A 20,785-nucleotide genomic window follows, 5' to 3' on the forward strand; every position below is an offset into this window, starting at 1 on the left:
ATTATTGTGCCTATTTTCTTACTGACTTTTGAATATTTGTCATTTTTTCTTCATCTTTTCCAATCTGATGGGTACGTAATGCAATCTCAGAGTTGCTTTAATTTGCATTTTTACTTATTAATACAGAGTGGTTTTTTCACATGGTTGTTGATTGCTTGTATTTCTTTCTTTGAAAATGTTCTTATCCTTTGACAGTTTATCAATTGGAAAATGACAGTTATTCTTATGAATTTGAATCAGTTCCTTATATATCTTGGGTATGAAACCTTTTTTAGAGAAACTTGCTGAAAAATTTTTCTCTGTTATGTTTTCACTCTAATTTTTTTAAATTAATAAAGTATTTTATTTTTTTCCCATTACATGTAAAGATAGTTCTCAACTTTTGTTTATACAAGCTTTACAATTTCAGATTTTTCTCCCTCCCTCCCCTGTCTCCCCCCTCCCCTAGACAGTTCACTCTAATTTTAACTATATTGGGTTTTTTTGCGCAAAACCTTTTTCATTTTATATGATTAAAATTGTTAATTTTCTCTTCTGTGATCCTATCTCTTGTTTGGTCATGAACTCTTCACCTACCCATAAATTTGAAAGGTAATTTCTTCCTTGCTCTTCTAATTTGCTTATGATGTCACCTTATATGTCTAACGCATATACTTTTGTATCTATTTGGAGTTTATCTTGGTATACAGTATGAAATGTTGATCTGTACCTAATTTCTACCAGACTTTTCCAGCTCTCCCAAAGTTTTTGTTAAATTATAAAATCTTACTCTTGTAACCAATGTCTTTGGGTTTATTGAACACCTGTGACTACGTTGGTTTGTTTCTGCACATTGTGTATCTAATCTGTTCCACTGATTGAACTCTATAATTTTAACTAGTACAAAAGTGTTTTAATGATTACTGCTTTGAATTATATTTGAGATCTGGTACTGCCTCCTTCTTTCTGACTTTTTTCATTGCTTCCCTTGAGATTCTTGACTTTTTGTTTCACCCGATGGATTTAATTATTATTTTTTTCTAGAACTCACTTTTCAGTACAGAAATTGACATTTGAGCTTAACATTGATTTATTTATGTTACAAGAAGGCAATTCATAGCATAGAAGGCACTTCTATTCTACAATAGCATGTAGAAATCCAAAGCAAACCCAGAAAAGCATTCAGTTGGGCAATATTTATATGAAATGATGTCATGCATCCATGGTATTTACTTTCTCACAAATTGACAACTGCTAACTCTAGAGCAGCTGCACCATGAATTTCCATATGATCAGAAATAGATCTTATTCATTACACATTGAAGTCATCATGAGTACTTGGGTATTGTCTAAATAAACCTAATAGGAACTGAATTTCTTTTTCAAGAAAGAAAAGCTGTTTGTTACTTGAAAATTGCTTTTCAGTTGTGGGTGCTCAATTTCTAGGAGAGAATGTGATCTGTTTCCAGGAGAAATAGCAATAAGCCAGCCCTAACAGAAAGTTCACACTATGGTGTTTGCCTCTGGCCTGGTTCTATCTTTGAAATCCCTGAACTGCAAGGAGAGAGACTCATGAGAATGGAGCATATTTCAGATGAATGTATAAATAAAGGGGAAAGACCCAGATTTTGTCAGAAAAGCCCCTTTCATACAAATCTCATACAAAGTTGTGAAGGAGCCTTAGAGCCTTCCTGGGTCTTCAATAGTTTTGCACATTGAACTAAAGTTAAAGGGACGAAACTTTTATATAAAGCTCAATGACAAAATATGGCCTTGATACTTAGTATAAATTAGTCCATTCAGTAGGACAGAATCACAGAAAACAAATACAGAACTAAATTTTTAAAATCGCTTTCTCAGGCTAAACTGGTGCTGAAAAGATGTTTTAAGGAAAACAATATAACATGATCAGTCAGGGAAGTCACTCTGATAGATAGAAAGATAGATAAATATAGATATGTGTATGTATTTATATTTATATGGAAGTATGTTTGCATGCTTGACCACATGGGCCAATTTTCATGGGCTAAATAATAGAATGGGTAAATAAATAATGGCCTAAATAATGTCAAAATCTTCAAATCCCCCCACATTTTTTTTTCTTTCTTTCTTTCTTTCTTTTTTTTTTTTAGTGAGGCAATTGGGGTCAAGTGACTTGCCCAAGGCCACACAGCCAGCAAGTGTCAAGTGTCTGAGGCCGGACCCGAACTCAGGTACTCCTGACCCCAGGGCCAGCGCTCCATCCACTGTGCCACCTAGCTGCCCCGAAATCCCCCCACATTTTAAATTTTTTTTTTAATTTTTGGCAGGGCAATGGGGGTTAAGTGACTTGCCCAGGGTCACACAGCTAGTAAGTGTCAAGTGTCTGAGGCCGGATTTGAACTCAGGTATTCCTGAATCCAGGGCCGGTGCTTTATCCACTGCGCCACCTAGCCGCCCCAAAATCCCCCCACATTTTTATTAAATTTAGCATAATATAAACCTACAGTTTTAGAAATAGTATTTATGGGGCGGCTAGGTGGCACAGTGGATAGAGCACCAGCCCTGGATTCAGGAGTACCTGAGTTAAAATCCGGCCTCAGACACTTAACATTTACTAGCTGTGTGACCCTGGGCAAGTCACTTAACCCCAATTGCCTCACTTAAAAAACAAAAAAAACAAAAACAAAAAAACAAACAAAAAAAAAGAAATAGTATTTATGTAAGAATAATAATCAGTATTTGAAAGATCATTCATATTTATATTAGGAGTCCATTTATTTAAAGAATAAAGGCTACTATTAATTTTTCTTTCATATGACTATTTGTGACAGGTGGATGATTTAAAAAAACACTATCCTGAAAGACTTACTTCTTTAAGTACTTGTATCATTGCCCAAATAATATTTTTTTAGTTTTGACAAAATATAATGAGCAGAATCATGACATACTAATAATAGTAGCTAACATTAATATAGTACTTTAATATTCGTGAAGTCCTTTACCTATATTATTTCATTTGCTTCTCAGAGAAACCCTATGAGGTAGGTTCTGTTGCTAAGCATTCATTGAATGAGTGAAAAAGTTCATCCTCAGGTCATCCTTAGTAATAATCATAAGGGCTAGCATTTATATGTATAGCACTTAAAGATTTATATAGAACTTTACAAATATTACCTCATTTTATCCTCACAACAACCCTGTGAGATAAATGCTGTATTTCCTCATTTTACAGATGAGAATGCTAAGGCTGAGCAAGATTAAATGACTTGTCCAGTATAACACAATACATCACTGAGGCAGATTTCGAACTCATGTCTTCCTGACTGCAAATTCATTGCTCTATTCACTATACTTCCAGTTGCCTTAGTATGTCAAAATGGCTAGAGCACCAGCCTTGGAGATAGGAAAACCTAGGTTCAGGTCTCAACTCTGACATGCACTATCTCTGTAACCATAATCAAGTCTCTTAACCTGTCAGGGTTCCAGGCAATTTTTTCAGCCTGTAAGTTACAGATGAGCTCTCACTCAGCATCAGGGAAGGAATTTTCACTCCAAGAGTGTGAATTTCCACACCAATAAGATCAAAACAAAATTTAACTAAGATAAAAAGATAATGTCCAACAAAGATATTAGCTAATAATATAAATCAAAACAACTGTCCTTAATCAGAGTAAAAATATATTTATCTTTGGATTATAAGAATTAGCTAATTAACATCATCTGATAGAATTCAGCTCTATCCTTCCTTTTCCTTATATGTCACTTATCATTTTCAAAAAGCTCTCCAGTTGATATCACCGTACTTTGAATGATAACTCTTTTTTTGTGGGGCAATGAGGGTTAAGTGACTTGCCCGGGTTCACACAGCTAGTTAGTGTCAAGTGTCTGAGGCCAGATTTGAACTCAGGTCCTCCTGAATCCAGGCTTTACCCACTGCTCCATCTAGCTGACCTGATATCATCTTACTTTGGAGTGATAAACTGACAGAGTGCACAACTATTCTGGTTTTAAAACCAGCACAGGGTTCAAATTTAAGGAAACCTCTGGGCTTCATTGGTGTTTGTGGTCAGTCAGCATCGTGGTGTACAACTACCATACTTACTCACAAAATTTCCCTTGTTGCCACTTTGATGGAAAGAATATTGGGTCAAAAAGATTTTTGGTCTGACCTGGTATAATATTTCATGTTTTCTTATGACAAGATAGATACAGCAGAAACACCAACTTGCGAAAGCCAAAGTTAGCGACCCAACTTTTAGTTGAAATTGATAAATACCCTTGGGCCTCACTATCGTGATGTCCTTCAGTTAGGGTCTATGCCACAGAACCACCTTATTTGAAACAACCAAATGGAACTTATGTAAATAATTAAATTCTCTTGAATGAACTCCAAGACAGATTACTTTGTATTGAATTTCACTCAATTGGAAATAGTGTTTTGCTGAGTTGTCAGTATACAATCATTACACAATAGTTATTTTCAAATTTGTTTTTGAAAATGGTTCTTCTGTGATTTATTTCTGCGTAATATGGCATGTAAATGGCTTTATACATAAATTTCATCAAGTGAGTAAAAAATGGGTCCACAATTATTCCTTAGAGCTTAGTAAAAATATATGTTGTAAAACTTGGCACAACAAGCTGGTAATCAGACTTTTAGCTAAAAATTAATACCAGAGACTCATTTGCTCAAAAAATTCCATTTTTACTTTGTAGAAATTAAGCAGTAATTTATGAATCCTTTCGTGTGCCAAACTGTACTTTTTTCTTACTGTCTGTGGAGGTCTACGTGGTCTTCAGAGAAAGCACTGTAGCCCTTTCAGCTCATAAAACCTGCAGTAACACTTCAACAACCATCAAGCTTCTTTCAGGTGACTGCAGTAAACTACTGATAATGAGACCTTTGCATAATGAAAATGCTAGATAATGACAAGGATGATTAATTTTATATTGATTTAAAGTACCTTTAAACATGGGTATAATCTAAAACTTCAGTGGTTTTGTCTTCCCCTTTGATATGCAGTATTTGATTTGAAATCTCCCTTATGCATCCGTGTAGATCATTAAAGCACTTTAATTTACCTTGTCTTCATAAAGCAGAATCCAGTGACTAAGTGACAAGGTGGTATGTCCTTCTCATTCCCTCCTATTAACATTAGGTGTCCAGATACTTAAAATTATCCACAGCCCAACTACAGGTAGTGTAAAGGCATATTTTCTTTCTTTCAAAAACTTTATTCATAAGTTTGCTTTTCCATAATCTTCCTTTTCCATTTATATACATGTGTGTATAATACACACACATATCTATCTATCTATCTATATCTATATCTATATGTACATATATATGCCTCTACCCAGGGTGTCCCCTGTAACAAAGAATGAGAGAGCAGTTCAGGAAAACTAACCAATAAATTAACTCTATATGTAATGTTCCTCTAAAGAAGAGAGGGAAATAGATTTTCTTATTGATTTTTTTGGACCAAGAATGGTCATTCTAATTATATAATGTGCATGTTTTATTTTTCTTTTGTTCTTTACAAAGAAGTCATTGTATCATTCATTATATATATATATATATATAGTTTTTCTGGTTCTGCTTACTTTAGTTTGTATCAGTTTACATATATTTTCCTATACTTTTCTGTGTTCATATTCATCATTTCTTATAGTGAAGTAATGTTCTGTTACATTTGTATAAAGCAATTTGTTTAGCCATTCCTCAGTTGATGGACATCTACTTTGTTTCCAATTCTTTGCTACTAAAAAAGTGCTGTCATATGTATTTTGGTATCCATAATGTCTTTCTTTCTGTCTTTGACCTCTTTGGGTTACTGCCTAGCAGTAGAACTTATGGGTCAAAAGGTAAAAATATTTCAGTCACTTAACACAAATTCAAAATCTTATCAAGAATGATTGGGTAACTCCACAAAAAAATAAATTAGTGCTCCTCTCTCTCTACAACCCCTCCAACATTGACTATTCCCATATGTTTTCATCTTTGCCAATTTGCTGACTGTAAGGCAGAATTTGTGAGGCATTTTGATTTGTATTTCTCTTATTATTGGTGATTTGGAACCTTCTTTCTTATGATTGTTAATAGTTGGTGGTATTTCTTTTAAATTCTCCTTTTCATATGTTTTGACCATGTATACATTAAAGAATGACTCTGTATTATATATTTGTATTAGTTTTCTATATATTTTGGATATCAAACCCTTATCAGTTATCTTTGATGTAATTTTTTTCCTAGTCAACATCTTCCTTTCTTATCCAAGTTGTATTGATTTTGTTCTTGCAAAAGCTTTTCAGATTTATGTAATTGAAATTACTTTTGTCTTTTGTGATTGCCTCCGTCCTTTGTTTGATAAAGTAGTCAGGGCTTATTTTCAAGAGACCACATAGGTATCAATAGTTTTTGAAAACCAACTGAGTACATATACTATTCTGGTCACTGTAGGAAGATATATTGGGAAATAAGCGTGGTGCTAGACTTCCTGGGCTTACATTCTAATTGGGTAGATAGGATAGACATATTAAATATACGAATCAATTCCTACAATATAAATATATAATCAAATGCAAAATCAAAGTGCTTAGGGGTGATTGATAACATTTCTAAGAAACACTTAAGTTTTCCTCCTGGAGTTGAATTTTGAGTGGATTTGTAGCACATGGGGAACCTATCTGAAAGCTCAAAGATGAGAACAACTATATTTTCATGAAATAATAAGTAGGTTTACTTGGCTACAAAAATATAACTATATATAGTTACACATAATATCATATTTACATAATATATAACATATATGCATATATGTAATATTATATGTATTATATAGATATGTTCTAGTTAAGGGGAAAAGTTTATGTGTGATTATGGTGATGTGTAAGGTTAATTGGTGGAGAAAGTAATCTTCTAGATTAAGTTTGGTGCTGGTTCTTAATTTAATAGCTAAATATGGCCAAAGAAAAATTGTTATGATTACCTTGGGGAAGGGAAGGGGTAAATTTTTTTCATAATTTACTACTGCAGAAGTATAAGTGTGATTTCTGGACAAGATCTAAAGGAGCACATACAATCTACAAGAAAATGATGGCTTCTGTTGAGAAAATCAAAAGAGAAGAAGTCAAGTGGAAAAAGCACTGGCTTAGTGGTGAAGAATCCTGGATTTGAGTCCAGATAATGCTGGATGAAGCTAACTGGCTGATGTCACCTCCCTCCTCTAGGCCTTGGTCTCCTCAAATATAAAATGAATGGGGCAGGAGTGGGTGGGGAGGAGCTAGATTAGAAAAATCTAGTAGAAAAATCTACTACTGGTTTCTTCCAGCACTTAAAAAAAGCTGATAATGTATTCCCCATAGCGATTTGCACATAGTAGGCATTACATAAATGTTTGTTCAATTGAATTGTGTATGCACACTGAGTGGTACAGTGTTAAAGGGGCATATTAAATGCCTTGAAATACCAGCAATTCAGCTAAACTTTGGAGAAATCCTGGAAATCTTATTTCTTGGATGTTATGTGTAGTCTTCTTGCAAGGGCCACTGTGCAGAAGTCACTAAACTTGTGTCTTTTTGCTCATGTTTCAAATGGGGATAGATAAGAACACCTGCCCTATCTACCTCACCAGGAATGGATATGAAAATTTTTTGACAAAAGATAGGGCAGAGACTAGCACAACATCAGTCAGGTTTGAGGGGACTTACACTTCAACCCTTAACTTCACTTTGCTGTCACCTTCCATTCTTGGCTTCCCAGCTTTATAGCCATTCTCTACCTGGATGGTTACAACCAGTTCTTTTCCCACAGTCAATTACTAGGTCAGTCAGTAAACATTTATTAAGCACCTGCTATGTGCCAGGCACTGTGCTAACTGCTAGGGATACAAAAGGAGGCAAAAGACAGTCCCTGCCCTCAAGGACCTCAGAGTCTAATGGGGGAGACAATAATTAAATATGTACAAACAAGCTATGTACAAGATAATATATTACAGAAAATGGAGAGGTAATTACTAGAATTAAGAGGGGTTGGGAAAGCAGGTGTTTATTAAGGGCTCATTGTGTGCCTGCCACTGATCATTGCTGGGGATAAAAAGGAAAAGCAAAAACAATCCTTTGCCTTCGAGGATCTGAATGTGATCTACCTCTGCCTGATTGTTTTCTGATGCTTACATTTCAACTCTCAAAGAGATTAAGAAATGTACATAGCACCTGACATTAACATTTGTGAGGCTTTTAAAAAATTCAACCTGAAAGCGGATGAAATGAAGAATGAAGCCTAAACTAGTATAGTGGTTATTTAGGTAACTGATGAGGGAGTGTATAGTTACTTTGCTTAGTGCAAGGGTGCATTGGGATCTGATACTATAAAGTGAACTACATCTAATTCAAAAGGAATCCTCTTCCACTTGGATTCTCTTTCTCAATGAGTACCTCGGAGTTTGCCCTAACTCCCACATTTGTTATGATGACATAAAATTGAGGTTATATCTGTTATGTACTTAGCACATGGCTTGGCACATAGTAGGCACTATAGAAATACTAGTGATGATGACATATTATCATAGAGATTTAGTGAGATTTGGCAAGTGTTTAAATTCAGGGCCTCTGAATTGATTTCTACACAGGATTTACTACTACTACTACTACTACTACTACTACTACTACTACTACTACTACTACTTACTGTTTAACAATATTACCACCTCCTCTCTCTTGTCAGCTCTGCTGACAAGTGGCCCTCCTCACTGATGTGTCTCAAATAATGCATGGTCCTCTAGAATAACTATGGTGCATGCTGGGATTATTGGGAAATGGTGCAGGAAAGGACATTGGCCTACCACCTATGCACCTCACAGAGAAAGCCTTGGTTATTCCTAGGATTGGTGAGATAGAACTGGAAGGGACTTTGGAGGCCATTTAGGGAAGGGTTCATTTGGAGGCTACTTCATCTTATAGTTGAGGAAATCAAGACCCAGAGATGTTAAGTCACTTTTTCCCAAGCCACACAGCTAGCAAATAGTAATGCAGCTGGGATTTGAACCCAGGTCTGCTGACTTCAAATCCAGTAAATTATTACTAACTCCACCTGTAGGTGGGCAGCTAAATAGCCAAGTGGATAGCGTACTGGTCTTGGAGTCAGGAAGACTCATCTTCATGAGTTCAAATACATCCTCAGATGTTTTCTATCTATGTGACCCTGGGCAAGTCATTTAACTGTTTGCCTCAATTTCTCCATCTGTAAACGGGGCTGGAGAAGGAAATGGCAAAGCACTCCAGTATCTTTGCCAAGAAAACCCCAAAATGGGGTCACAAAGAGTCAGACATGACTGAAACAAACCAATGACAAAATTGTATGTTATGCATTTAAAACATTCTGAGAAGGGATCCATAGACTTCACCAGATTGACAAAAGCCTATGTCAGAGCCCCAACTCTCTATATTAGTAGTGATTAGAGATTAGGCTCAAAGTGGAGCTCCCCTTGATGAGGGGTTACAGACACTTAGCTACATCTACACTAAGGCACGGGTGATGACTTTTCCCTTTAAGAGCAAGTTTGTTTTGGGGCTATTGTATGGTACTTGCAGTTGGTCCCTGAAGGGAATTTGTCCCTGAAGGGGAGAGGAATGTAGGGGCACAAAAGCAGACCTCACTTCCTTATCCACTTTGCTCAGTGTTAGCCTTGTCTTTAGAACTTTCTTCTGCCTGCCCTCTCTTTCTCTAAACCAACCAAGTTTTCACCCATTGTCCTAGCTAGTTTGTATTTGCCTGTAGTAAAACAAGTTTAAAGACTGGGACTATGAAATTATAAAAAATGCATATGTAACAATGTCCTTTAATTAAATGTCCCAATTAGCTAACTCTTTCATATACAAAGAACATTAAATGAATACTTATTAATGCTCCATACTGGGCTCTAGGGACAGTCACTCTGCTGATGGGTTTCAGTGCATGCCATTGAGCAAATTAATAATAATTGTAAATAAAATACATGTTCTGTTTTTTGCCTTGACTTTTGCATTTTTTACTCAAATCTGGAAGCTTAACTTGTTTGTTTAGACATCTTACATGATATCCTGGCTGAGGTATTGTGGAGTGAATTTATATTCCCGACTGTGTCCCACCAGGTAATAACCAAATTATTTACTTCTGTCTTCCATGTTATTATGCCCCTAATGAAAGATTCTAGAAGAATATTAATTCTTATATTAGCACATTTCAAAGTTATTGTTATTTAATATATCCTAGTGCCAGATTTTTCCCTCTTTAGAGATTCTTAATGAGTTTAGATTTTTAGAGCCAGGATAGCTATCCTAACCAAAAAAAAATTAAAAATCAGTTAATCTTTTCTAATAAGAAGCCATGGATTATTGCTGGCTTATAAAGATCTACAGATGAAATATATGTATGTATACACATATTTTATATATGTTCAATATGTGTATGTCCATATATGAAGAATTTATAATGTTTCACATTGAGAAAATGAAAGTTTATGTTCATACTATGTATGTTTACTTTCAACTCTGTTAGAAACCAGTGCCTTCAATTTCACAAATTGTGTAAAACTGTGATTCGTATTGGGCAAAAATAAATTTCTATACAAACATGCCCATTCTGATGTAAGGAACATTCATAAGTAGGCTAGTGTAGCTAGAGAGTAGAGTGCATAAAGAGGAAGTAAGTGCTAGAAGACTAGAAAGGTAGAAAGGGACCAGGTTATAGAGAGTGTTAAATACCAAGTGGAAGACTTTGGTTGTGGTGGTTAAAACAGAGCCTTTGGAGTTCATTGAAGTGATGGAGGGGAGTGACATCACCAGACCTATGCAAGCATGGTAAACCAAATAGCTTGAATTATAACTATTTACTGTTGTTAATAAATAAATAAATCCACCAGGTTCTAGCTCACTGGATTCAGAAGAATGCATATGACTTGAAAATATTTTACTCACTTAAAACCTTCTTCCTTTCCTTCAGTGTTTACTTTTTCCTCTGAATTTTTGACTAATGACAATTAGGGTGCAATAAAATTGTGCTTCTCTCCTCCCTTCTCCCTGTGTAGGGCTCTTCAAAGGGTGATGAAGAAGTCGAGATTATGCATGTGGTAAGTGACTTAGCCTAATGTTTTGGTTTCTAGGGTACATACCTGTAGGCACATTTATGCTTCGCTTTTAAAATCTACTGTGCCAAAAAGCTGATGTTTCCTTTGGGATTGTGTAGTAATTTAAGGCCCATAGGTGGCAAATGTCTAGGGGATAGTGTGGTCTTTCCCTTTGTGGAATGTGAAGACTATTAGATGAAACAAGGCCAAGGAATCAAATCTCACTGGTCATAGCAGACCACACAACAAATGGGAGGATGGGGAGAGGGTGGAGCAAATAAACCATAACCCAGTGAGGAAGGTGGCTAACATGTTGAAGAGGGAAAATAGGAGTAAGACCTATTTCTTATGACAGGATATTGGAAAAGTCAAGTTCTATGATGATACTTGCTGATATAGGGTACTCTGCCACAGAGAAATGGGTCCTGTGTTTGACGCTTTTAGCAGGGGCTGTAGTTGCTTTTCTGAAAGAAACTAAGTCACTTAACTCAACAAGGCCTTAAAACACACTAGAGTACAGAGGTCTTTGATATCGGCACAGAGAACCCCATTTTCACAACTGCACCATTGTAGAAAGTGTTTGTTTTGTTTTGTTTTTCTCTCATTAGTCACATCAAAAGAAAATCTGAGCCTTACACCTATTTCAACGGAGCCAAGCATTGGGAAAGCTTTAGGGCTGCATTTTCTGCCTTCATCAACTGAATAATCATTTCAAAGCTTGGGTAGCAATTGGGTCTCAACAATTCACAGGAAATGATTCCATCTATTTGTCTTGTGGCCTATTTTCTTTTTCCATCAAAAACCATTCTAGTACTACTCAATGCCCGGACTAAGAAATGATATATAGATTGGTTGAAGTGTCCTGGCTTTGTCTAGAATGATTTTATAGGTTTTTTTCCTCAAAAGTGTATTCAATTGACAGAAGTCTAAAAGGCTCACATCTTATGGGTGGATGACTCCCTCCATGACCTGATTTTAGGTACATACAGAAGGTAGATTTTTTCCCCCTGTCTCCCTCAAAAAATTTTTACTGACTTGTCAATTTCCAAAGTGCCAAAATTCGAGATTCTTACTTTTGCCTTTGGGCTTATTCCATACTAAAATGCACCTTTCTCTGTGAGTATTTGTGTGAGAGATAACCACTTAAGCCCTATCAGTTTTTTATACTTCAATGTAGATGAGTTTATCAGAGCTTTTCCTAGTTTTTGGTAGAGAAACAGTGGGGAGGAAGCATGGAAATGCTAGATGACAGGTATGGAGTGAGATGAAGAGGAAAGATAGGGAATGATCTGGGAGGAAAAATTTGCTTACCTCACTATTTGGCCCAGAGACATCTCTGCCCACCAAACATCTTTGGTTTTCATCTATTTATAAGCTGGGTGCTACTTAAGCCTTCTTTGAAAAGGAAATGGTACCATATATTGAATCATGAGTATTTTCCGACTACCTGATTTTCATCCAAGAATAAGTTTTGTAGCCACACTTTGTTTTGGGATTCCTGTCATTTCATTAGTTTGGGGAAACTCTTGGTGAGGAAATTTCTTCCAATGTAGATCTGCAGCTATTCTTTAATTTATAGTCTTCAAGTTGGGGCCCTGAGAGATCAAATGACCTGCTTATAGTTACAAAGCTGGTATGTGTCAGAGGCAGACTTAAACCCAGAGCTAGGGCCTGCTTTTCATACACCACATCATATTACCTCTTATCATGTATTTGCTTAAATTATTTTAGATGTCATGAAAAGTGCTTGACTACTTTGACCTTATCCCTTTTATTTGTGTAGAGTAAAAAGCCATAGCTATTAGATTTAATATACATGAGGCAAAGCTGGGGAATTCCAATTGATCTTCCTCCCTCTTGAAAATAAAAGAAGAGAAATTTTCCAATTTTGGTCCTTCTCTGTGATTTGTGTGAAAATTCCCTGAACTGATAGAGCTCAGCAGATCTTCCATAATGTGTGGTTTTAGAGAATTGCTGAGATGCTGAGAGGTTAAAAATCTTGCCTTTGGTCATAGATCAAAATGTGTTAGAGGTCACACTTGAACCCTTTCTTCCTGACTCCAAGGCCAGCCTTCTGCTCATCTCACCATGCTGCCTCTCTTTATATATTCATATACATATATAGAGACAGACAGAGAGACAGAGATACAGAAAGGCAGCACTGTGCCTATATATATATATATTAACATTTATAAATCTGTTAGATCCTTTGTCTTACTCCTCTTTCTTCCTTATCTCTTTTTCTTGTTTCTTTCTTCCCAACTACCTTTTCTTCTGTTTCTTCCCTCTTGCTTTTTCTCTTACTGTTTCCATACTAGTCCTAAGAGCAAAATATTGATGGGAAATTCACATTGACTCTTAAAGATTGTATATGCCTTAAGAAACTAATAAAAACACCTGAAATCCTGAGGGATACATGTATGTCTCTGTACACATTCCTCGGGGGTTTCTGATGGGACTGTGTCTTCTCTCCTCTGCATCAGAAATAATCTTGACACTCTTCTGATGGATGGATATGCAGTAGAAAGCAGACATTCTCCTGGTCTTCCTGTCTAGAGTAATCCTGTTAACAGGCTTTTCAAGTCTTGAAAAAAAATCTGTTAACTGAAATGAATACTTGATTCTCCTCAGAGAAACACAGTAGAGTTTGTGTTAGTGGATCATATTGCAATCGTAACCATTAAGCCTTAGGACCCTGTTCCAGGAGTAGCTCTCAGGTGCAAAAAAACCCTGCATTATTCATTTATATCATTGTAGGAGAAAATTTGCTAGAAGGAGAAATAATTTAGTGGTAGTAATTGCTGACGTCTCTAGAATATTCATAGAAACTAGTGTTGTGGTTACAATTGTTCCAACATTCATCTGTCAAATGAGCAAGATTTCCTAATATTAATCTGTATGTTTATGTTCCCATTACATGCTGATAACCACAATTTGGCCATGATAATATACTGAAGCTTGACATTTGTAATATATGGCCACAATGACAAAGAAAACATAAACAAAGGCAAGAATAATAAAATTGGACTCTTCACTGCCTTGCTATCCTCATCCCCTCCCAACATATACTGTAGTATCCTTGAGTTAATATTCTCTGGAGGGAAAAATCAAAATTTGAGAAGCAGATAACAAGATTGAAAATCAGGTAGCCTTGCCATCAATTCAGGATGACCTTGTAAAAGTTGCTGTGCTGCTATGTAAGTTAAGTGTGAATAAACATGGTAACAAGTATTTCCTTCTTGGGGGCAAGGATGTACTGTTAGTGCATTTTTAGAAAGGATTTAAAAATGCTGTTCCATTTCTTCTCTGGCCATGTGGGTATCATCTTTGTCACCATAACCAAGTTTCTTTGAGTAACTACTCTATGAAGAGACCATTCTCTTCATATTTCAGCCTGGAGAAGGTGGTTGAAGTTGGAAATGGTGGGGAATTTGAATGCCCAAGGCAACCAAATTATGCTAATCCATTAGCACAGATTATGATATTAGCTGGCTGTCACATAGAGAATAGGGCACTTAGTGGTCTTTTGCCAGTGGAGCATGAAGCAAAGCTCTGAAACAACCTGTTGTGCAAGTGCAGGGTGAAAGGGTGCAACCTTGCATATGGTCAGAATTGGTGGCCACCTGGACCAAATGGCATGGTTTTAGAGATGCCAGAAAGAGAAGATCAGGGATGACCAGCTCTCAGAGGAGATGGAGCAGGAGACGTGGGACTGTAGATGAAGAAGAAATTGTGATAATTATTTGGATGGCCTTGGAATTAGGAAGAAGGTCAGAGGTTGAACTGGAGAGGACTGGAGGAGCATTTTAAGGGGGAAGTGGGGGAGGATGAGAGCAGAAAGTGAAAGACTAATGCTTAAGGGAACTAGAGCAGAAAAGAATGGTTCAGGGATAAGGAGCACTAGAACAAAAAGTCCTACAAAAAAGAGAAAGACACCTTGAAAGAGGACCAGAAGAAGGACTCAAAGAAGAGGAGAAAGAGGAGAATCAATAAGTCAAAGAGACAAAGATAATAAGACACTTTGGAAACAGGCTAAGAGTTTAAAAAGCAAACGGAAGTGAGTGGAGTGTGGCTGTGAAGGTGCTAACAAGGTACTAGCAGCACAGAAGAGCAAAGAACAGAAGAAAAACTTGAAAACAAAGTTGAAAAAAGGATATAAAGAGGAGGAAGGAAACCATGGCCTGTGTTAGTAACAGAGTCATAGAGAGAAAGGAAAAAGGTCCACTGGACACTTGATGCTAATAAACAATTATTAGTCCCTTTCCTAGGAGGAGGAAGCAGTCACTTGTACTCAGAGGAATGACGATTTGAATCCATAGATGCTGTCTGCTAACTTAATAAGGGTTAGGAGAAATGACAAGTAGCAGTGGTTGGTAATCACATGTTGAAGGGGACTCAAGCAGCTATTGGTCACCAGATAATGATAAAAAATAGTTTGTTGTCTTTCCCAGGCATATATTCAAGCCATGACAGAGAAACTTCCAACACTTGTCAAATCTGATAACTGCTACCTATTTCCGGTGATTGAAAAAAAACAAATAACAAATGATATTGGTAGAAGTCATTTAGAAAGTATTGCTAAGTCTCTCTATCTATGAGCTATGATCAATGATTACAAAGTCTTGAATAAGAACTGAAAATCTTAAGGAGACGTGGTCATCCCTTCTAAACATCAAAGCCCATGGATTCAAATGAGAAAGGAACATATGAGGAATGAACAATTTTTTAAGACAGTGGTACCTGGGAGAGAGATTGAGAGTGTTTGAATGACTGGTTTCTTGGTCAGGGATGTAGTGCAGCTAACAAAAGTTAGTGGAAGTATTTGTGTGGCATCTCACAAACCTGATCAGGACTTTAAACTAAAAGGAAAGGCTGAAGGAGAAAACTGTCTATCTATGACTAGCAAGTTTACTACCATAGAGAATAACTTGCATGTAGGAAAAAGAATAGGAGCTGATACACCCAGAAATTCAGAGTAGTCAAAATCCAAGAAAGGAACCATCAGTAAAATCCATGGCCTTGGACACTGATACATAAATGTACAAAGTATAGGTAGCAGGTCACAGGAACTAGAGATTCTAATGCAAAAGGGGAAAAATTTACCCCATTAGATTACTAAAGAATTGGTAGGATGTGACCCATGACTAGAGTATGTTTATGGAAGGGAATACCTTATTCAAAGAGTCAAGATAGGTAAAAGTAAGGAGAGTAATGTTGTATATTAAGAAGAAATACTGATATGAAAAAATCCAGGTATCAGACAGAAGAAGAGCAACGGAGATAGAAATGGTTTCATCAGGGAATGTTTCAGACCATTTGAACAGAAAGAAGAAATAGGTTTGGGAAATGATTAGAACTTGGTGCAAAGGCAGAGCAATGGTAGGAAAGTTTAATTGTCTAGAAACCATCACACAGCAGAAAATGAAGAAGTGCATGATAGGTGTGAGAAGGTTGCAACACATGAGGAACAATGAGGTACTTAAGGATTCAGAACTGGCTGAAAGCTGAAGCCAAAGAGTCTAAACCAATGGCAGCTTGGAAGAAGGTCTGTAGTATGGTTCCTTGAATATTTGTGTTTGGAACTCTCTGGTTTCACATTTTTATCAATGACTTGGATTATGAAAAAAAAGAACATGATTATCAAATTTGCAGATGACCAAGAGATAGGAGGCATAGCTAACAAAGACGAGTCAGCATCCAGAACATCTTGGCAGGCTAGAATATTGGGCTGAATCAAAAAGAGTGAAATTTAATAGAAATAAATTGTCTTACCCATGGGTTCCTAAATGAACTTCACAAGCACAAGATAATGGGGCATGGCTGCACAGCAACTTGTTTGAAAAATATCTGGGCATTTTTTGACTTGAAGCTCTATATGTGTCACTAATGTCATATAGGAGCCCAAAAACCAATGTTACAGTATTAGTCTGAACTAGGAGAGACGTAGTCCTGCTATACCTACACCACCCTAGCAGACCGTGTTTGGAATATTGCATGCATCTGTAGGCACCACCTTTTAGGAAGGACATTGGTAAGCTGAGGAGTGTCCAGAGGACAGACAGGATAGTTAAGAGCCTCCAGTTCATGCCTTATGCAGATGATTTGGAGGACCTAATGATGGTTAACATGGAGAAGAAAAGATTTAAGGGGGGCATAGACTTTTTTTGTTGTTTTTTGGTTTTTTTGTGGGGCAATGAGGGTTAAGTGACTTGCCCAGGGTCACACAGCTAATAAGTGTCAAGTGTCTGAGGCCGGATTTGAACTCAGGTCCTCCTGAATCCAGGGCCAGTACTTTATCCACTGCGCCATCTAGCTGCCCTGGGGCATAGACTTTTGCAAGTATTGAAAGGGTGGAAAGGGAGCTTAGAGGCCATCTACTTTAACCACCTCTTTTTACAAATGAAGAAGCTGAGGCTGAGGGAAGTTAAATGACTTGCCCACTGTCACAAAACAGGATTTGCATCTAGGTCTGAGTCAGTATGCTTTCTGATTCACCATCTTGCAAAAGTATTAAACTCCTAGGCTTTAATGATGGTCCCCTATAGACAGATGCATTTTTCTTTGGGCAAAAAATCTTCCTGAAAAGTTGTATGTAAACCAAGTTTTAATAAGCTGAATCTCACTTCCATCCTATTAGAGTTCTTGCAGTTTAAGGAAGCCTTAGTTGAATCCTTTTATAAAGCAAAGAATCCTTTTCCCCTAAAATCATATTCTTCATCTTCCCTTAGTTTACTCCACCCACAATTCCTTATGCTTTGCAAACTCAAGATGCCAAATGATCTCTCAGAATTGCCTTGAGAATATCAAATAGTAGATATAATATTTGAAGATTGTAAAGGAATTATTTAGCTGTTATTGTCATTTTTTCTTGTATTCTCAGGGGAAGATAGAATAAGATAGAGACCCTGTCTCCTGAATTAACAATCTACATATTGATCAGATTCCTTGAAAACCACCAAGGGCCTTCAGGTATCCATGGTGTGGCAAGTTTGGGGGCCCTAATAGGCAATGATAGTTCTGGCAGTCAATGTGTCACCTGAGTGACAAGGATAATTGAAACAGTTGGAATTACCATAGAAGAAAATGTAATTGTGCCCAGGCGCATCCATTATCTGAAAAAATTTATTCAGCTCTTCCACAGAATGGAATAATTAAATATACAGAATATCTCAGTAAAATAATTATCAAGGTTGTGTATTTTCAGGGACTCTTCATGTAGCTTCATCCCTACTCCCTTCTCCCCTCCCCACCTCCCCCTCCATACCCTGCTTCCAAATTGCACTTGTCAGATGAACAATCCAATTTAACTCACCTGCTTAATGTCAGGAAAGAGATGTCCTTTTGTTACTATATATTTTAAAACACGAGGTTTTTTATTATAAAGCCTCTGTGGATTCAGCATAGAATATTAATGCATTTTGCTCACTGAGAACCCTCATTTACTCCAATATGCTTGTATGTCTAGAGTGGCTAAGATCAGAGATATAGCTGGGTTGAAAATGACAAGCTCTATCTTTATCTTTCCTAAATCTGATTAGAACTGTAATAGCAAACAAAACAAAACATAGGTTGTATATATAAATGGCATATCATTAAATGTTCACAGATGCCTTCCATTTTTCAGTTTTAAGACTGTATAGATTGCTGAAGTACATATATTTCCCTGAACTATTTCTATAGTATTTCTATGAAAATAATTGGGTTAGTTTAACTTGTGTAAACCACCACAAAGTGACACAAGGGAAATATCTCACATCATTATCACCTGCCATTTCTGCTAATCATGGCAGAGCTCACATAACTGATTGATGGCTTAAGAGAACACCAATTGAGTCATGCTCTTTGCCCTCAAAGAGTTACCTAAATAATTGTGTGTGTGCACTTGTGTGTGTGTGTGGGGGGGGGGAGATGGAGATGGAGATGGGGATGAGGATGGGGATGGGGATGGTAGCATGAAAGCCAGGTGGATATTGTCAAAGCATATATCAAACACCAGCCCAGGCACCAAGCAGATTGACCTTGCTAAATAAGAAGAAGAATTATGTTTCTAAGTGTCCACAGCACATACATAGACGCTCTCATTTGAGCCTCATCAACACTCTGTGAGGTAGATCCAACAGAGGACTCTATTAGAGGAGTTGGCTTCTTTCAGTCCCCAACTGTAAGCATAGTCTACTCCCCAGGAATAGTATAATATGCAGTATAGTGGAAAGATTATAGACCCTAGAATTGGGGGACTTGGATTTCAGTCCTGATTCTGACATTGCTGGCTGGGTAACTCAGGGTATTTCACTTCTCTGGGGCTCAGCTGCTTCATCTGTTAAATAGGTTGATTAATAATTATAAGACTTAGCTCATAGGATTGTTGTGAGGAAAGGACTTTCTAAAACCTAGAATCCTATGGAAATGGGGGTCATCAATAGTTTTCTAGTATAGGAAATATGGGAGAGTCAAAAGGATACTAGACACAGTCAGAAAGACCTAGGTTTGAGTCCTGTCTCTGACACTGAGTTTTCTCATCTGTAAGATTTGGGATACTATTGAACTGTAGTACCTTCCTCCTAGGATTGTGGAGAGGACTAAAAGAGAAACTGTAAGCAAAATGCTTTGCAAACTGTGAAGTGCTAAATAAACTTCAGCTCTTATTTTGACAAGGGTCAGCGCCTTTGCCAAAAGGGTAAGCCAAAGTACCAGCACCCTTCTCTCTAGCATAGTCTGTAGGCACGTTAATGTTGCCCCCTTACTTGTACAGTATACATATGGGGAATATGTTCATATTCCAGCTCTTGCTTTTGGATTAGTGGAAGTAATTACATCAGGATATGAGCCTGCGTGTGTTTTAAAGTTTTGTATACTCAAACATGTGAATGTTCAAGACTGAAGAATTTAATTTTGTGTTCCTTTGAAAAGATATTGCTTTTGAATAATAGAGTACCCAGAAGGAGAAAGGAAAGGGATAGTAATTAGAAACACTTCTCAGTTCTGTGCTCTTGTTAGTTTGCCAAATATATATTGGTTTTGTTTTTTTCCTTTTTGATGACTTTAAAACATTAATTAGGTAAAAAATGAGTTTTCAAAATTTAAGTTATTTTTAGCATATTAAGTATAAGAGTTCATTAGAAGTCTTGATTAAAATTTTCTCCTTAATTATATTAGTTGATAATGAACAAGGTATAAATAGCTCTATTTGATTAAGTACTCTCACTGTGATATTTTCTTTTAAATGAACTTGTTCAAGAAGTTAGGTATGCAATCACATCGCTCACACTTGGCTTTGCATTTTGGTCATCTCTAGTTGGTCTTCATTGTGGTATGGAGGTGATCTGGAATTCCTGATGGCTTTGCTAGCAGAGGTTACTCTCTGACAGGTATTAACAAGTAGGAAAGGCTTGAATGGGAACATAGTCAGACTGTGTGTGTCGTCTAGAGACTAATGTTCTTATGTGTGCCCAGAGGTTCAACACTCGAAGGCTGATGACAGGGGCATGACTTCTTCACTCACAGCAACTATTGAAAATGAACAATTAAGGCACTGGCAAAGGACAGCAGTTGGCAAGCCCAACAACCTGCCAGCATGTGTGTGTATTTCATTGGCAGCCAAGTTTCTAATCACCACCTCATTTTGCCAGTATGAAAATTGCCTGAAAGTAGTCACAGAATCACAGAATTTAGAGGTTGAAAGGACCTCAGTGGGCACTTAGTCCAACCTTTACTCCAAA

General features: G+C 36.9%; 1 protein-coding gene across 1 annotated transcript in view; it reads left to right on the plus strand.

The window, feature by feature from the left end:
• Positions 1-20,785, plus strand: part of LOC122733284 (connector enhancer of kinase suppressor of ras 2-like) — a 565,211-nt gene that overhangs the window by 252,795 nt on the left and 291,631 nt on the right. Inside the window, exon 6 of the mRNA XM_043973567.1 lies at positions 11,028-11,069. Coding sequence (XP_043829502.1) covers positions 11,028-11,069 — 42 coding nt within the window. The remainder of the gene's footprint in view (positions 1-11,027; positions 11,070-20,785) is intronic.

Source organism: Dromiciops gliroides, chromosome X (genome assembly GCF_019393635.1).
Source record: "Dromiciops gliroides isolate mDroGli1 chromosome X, mDroGli1.pri, whole genome shotgun sequence".
Classification (NCBI taxonomy): Eukaryota; Metazoa; Chordata; class Mammalia; order Microbiotheria; family Microbiotheriidae; genus Dromiciops; species Dromiciops gliroides.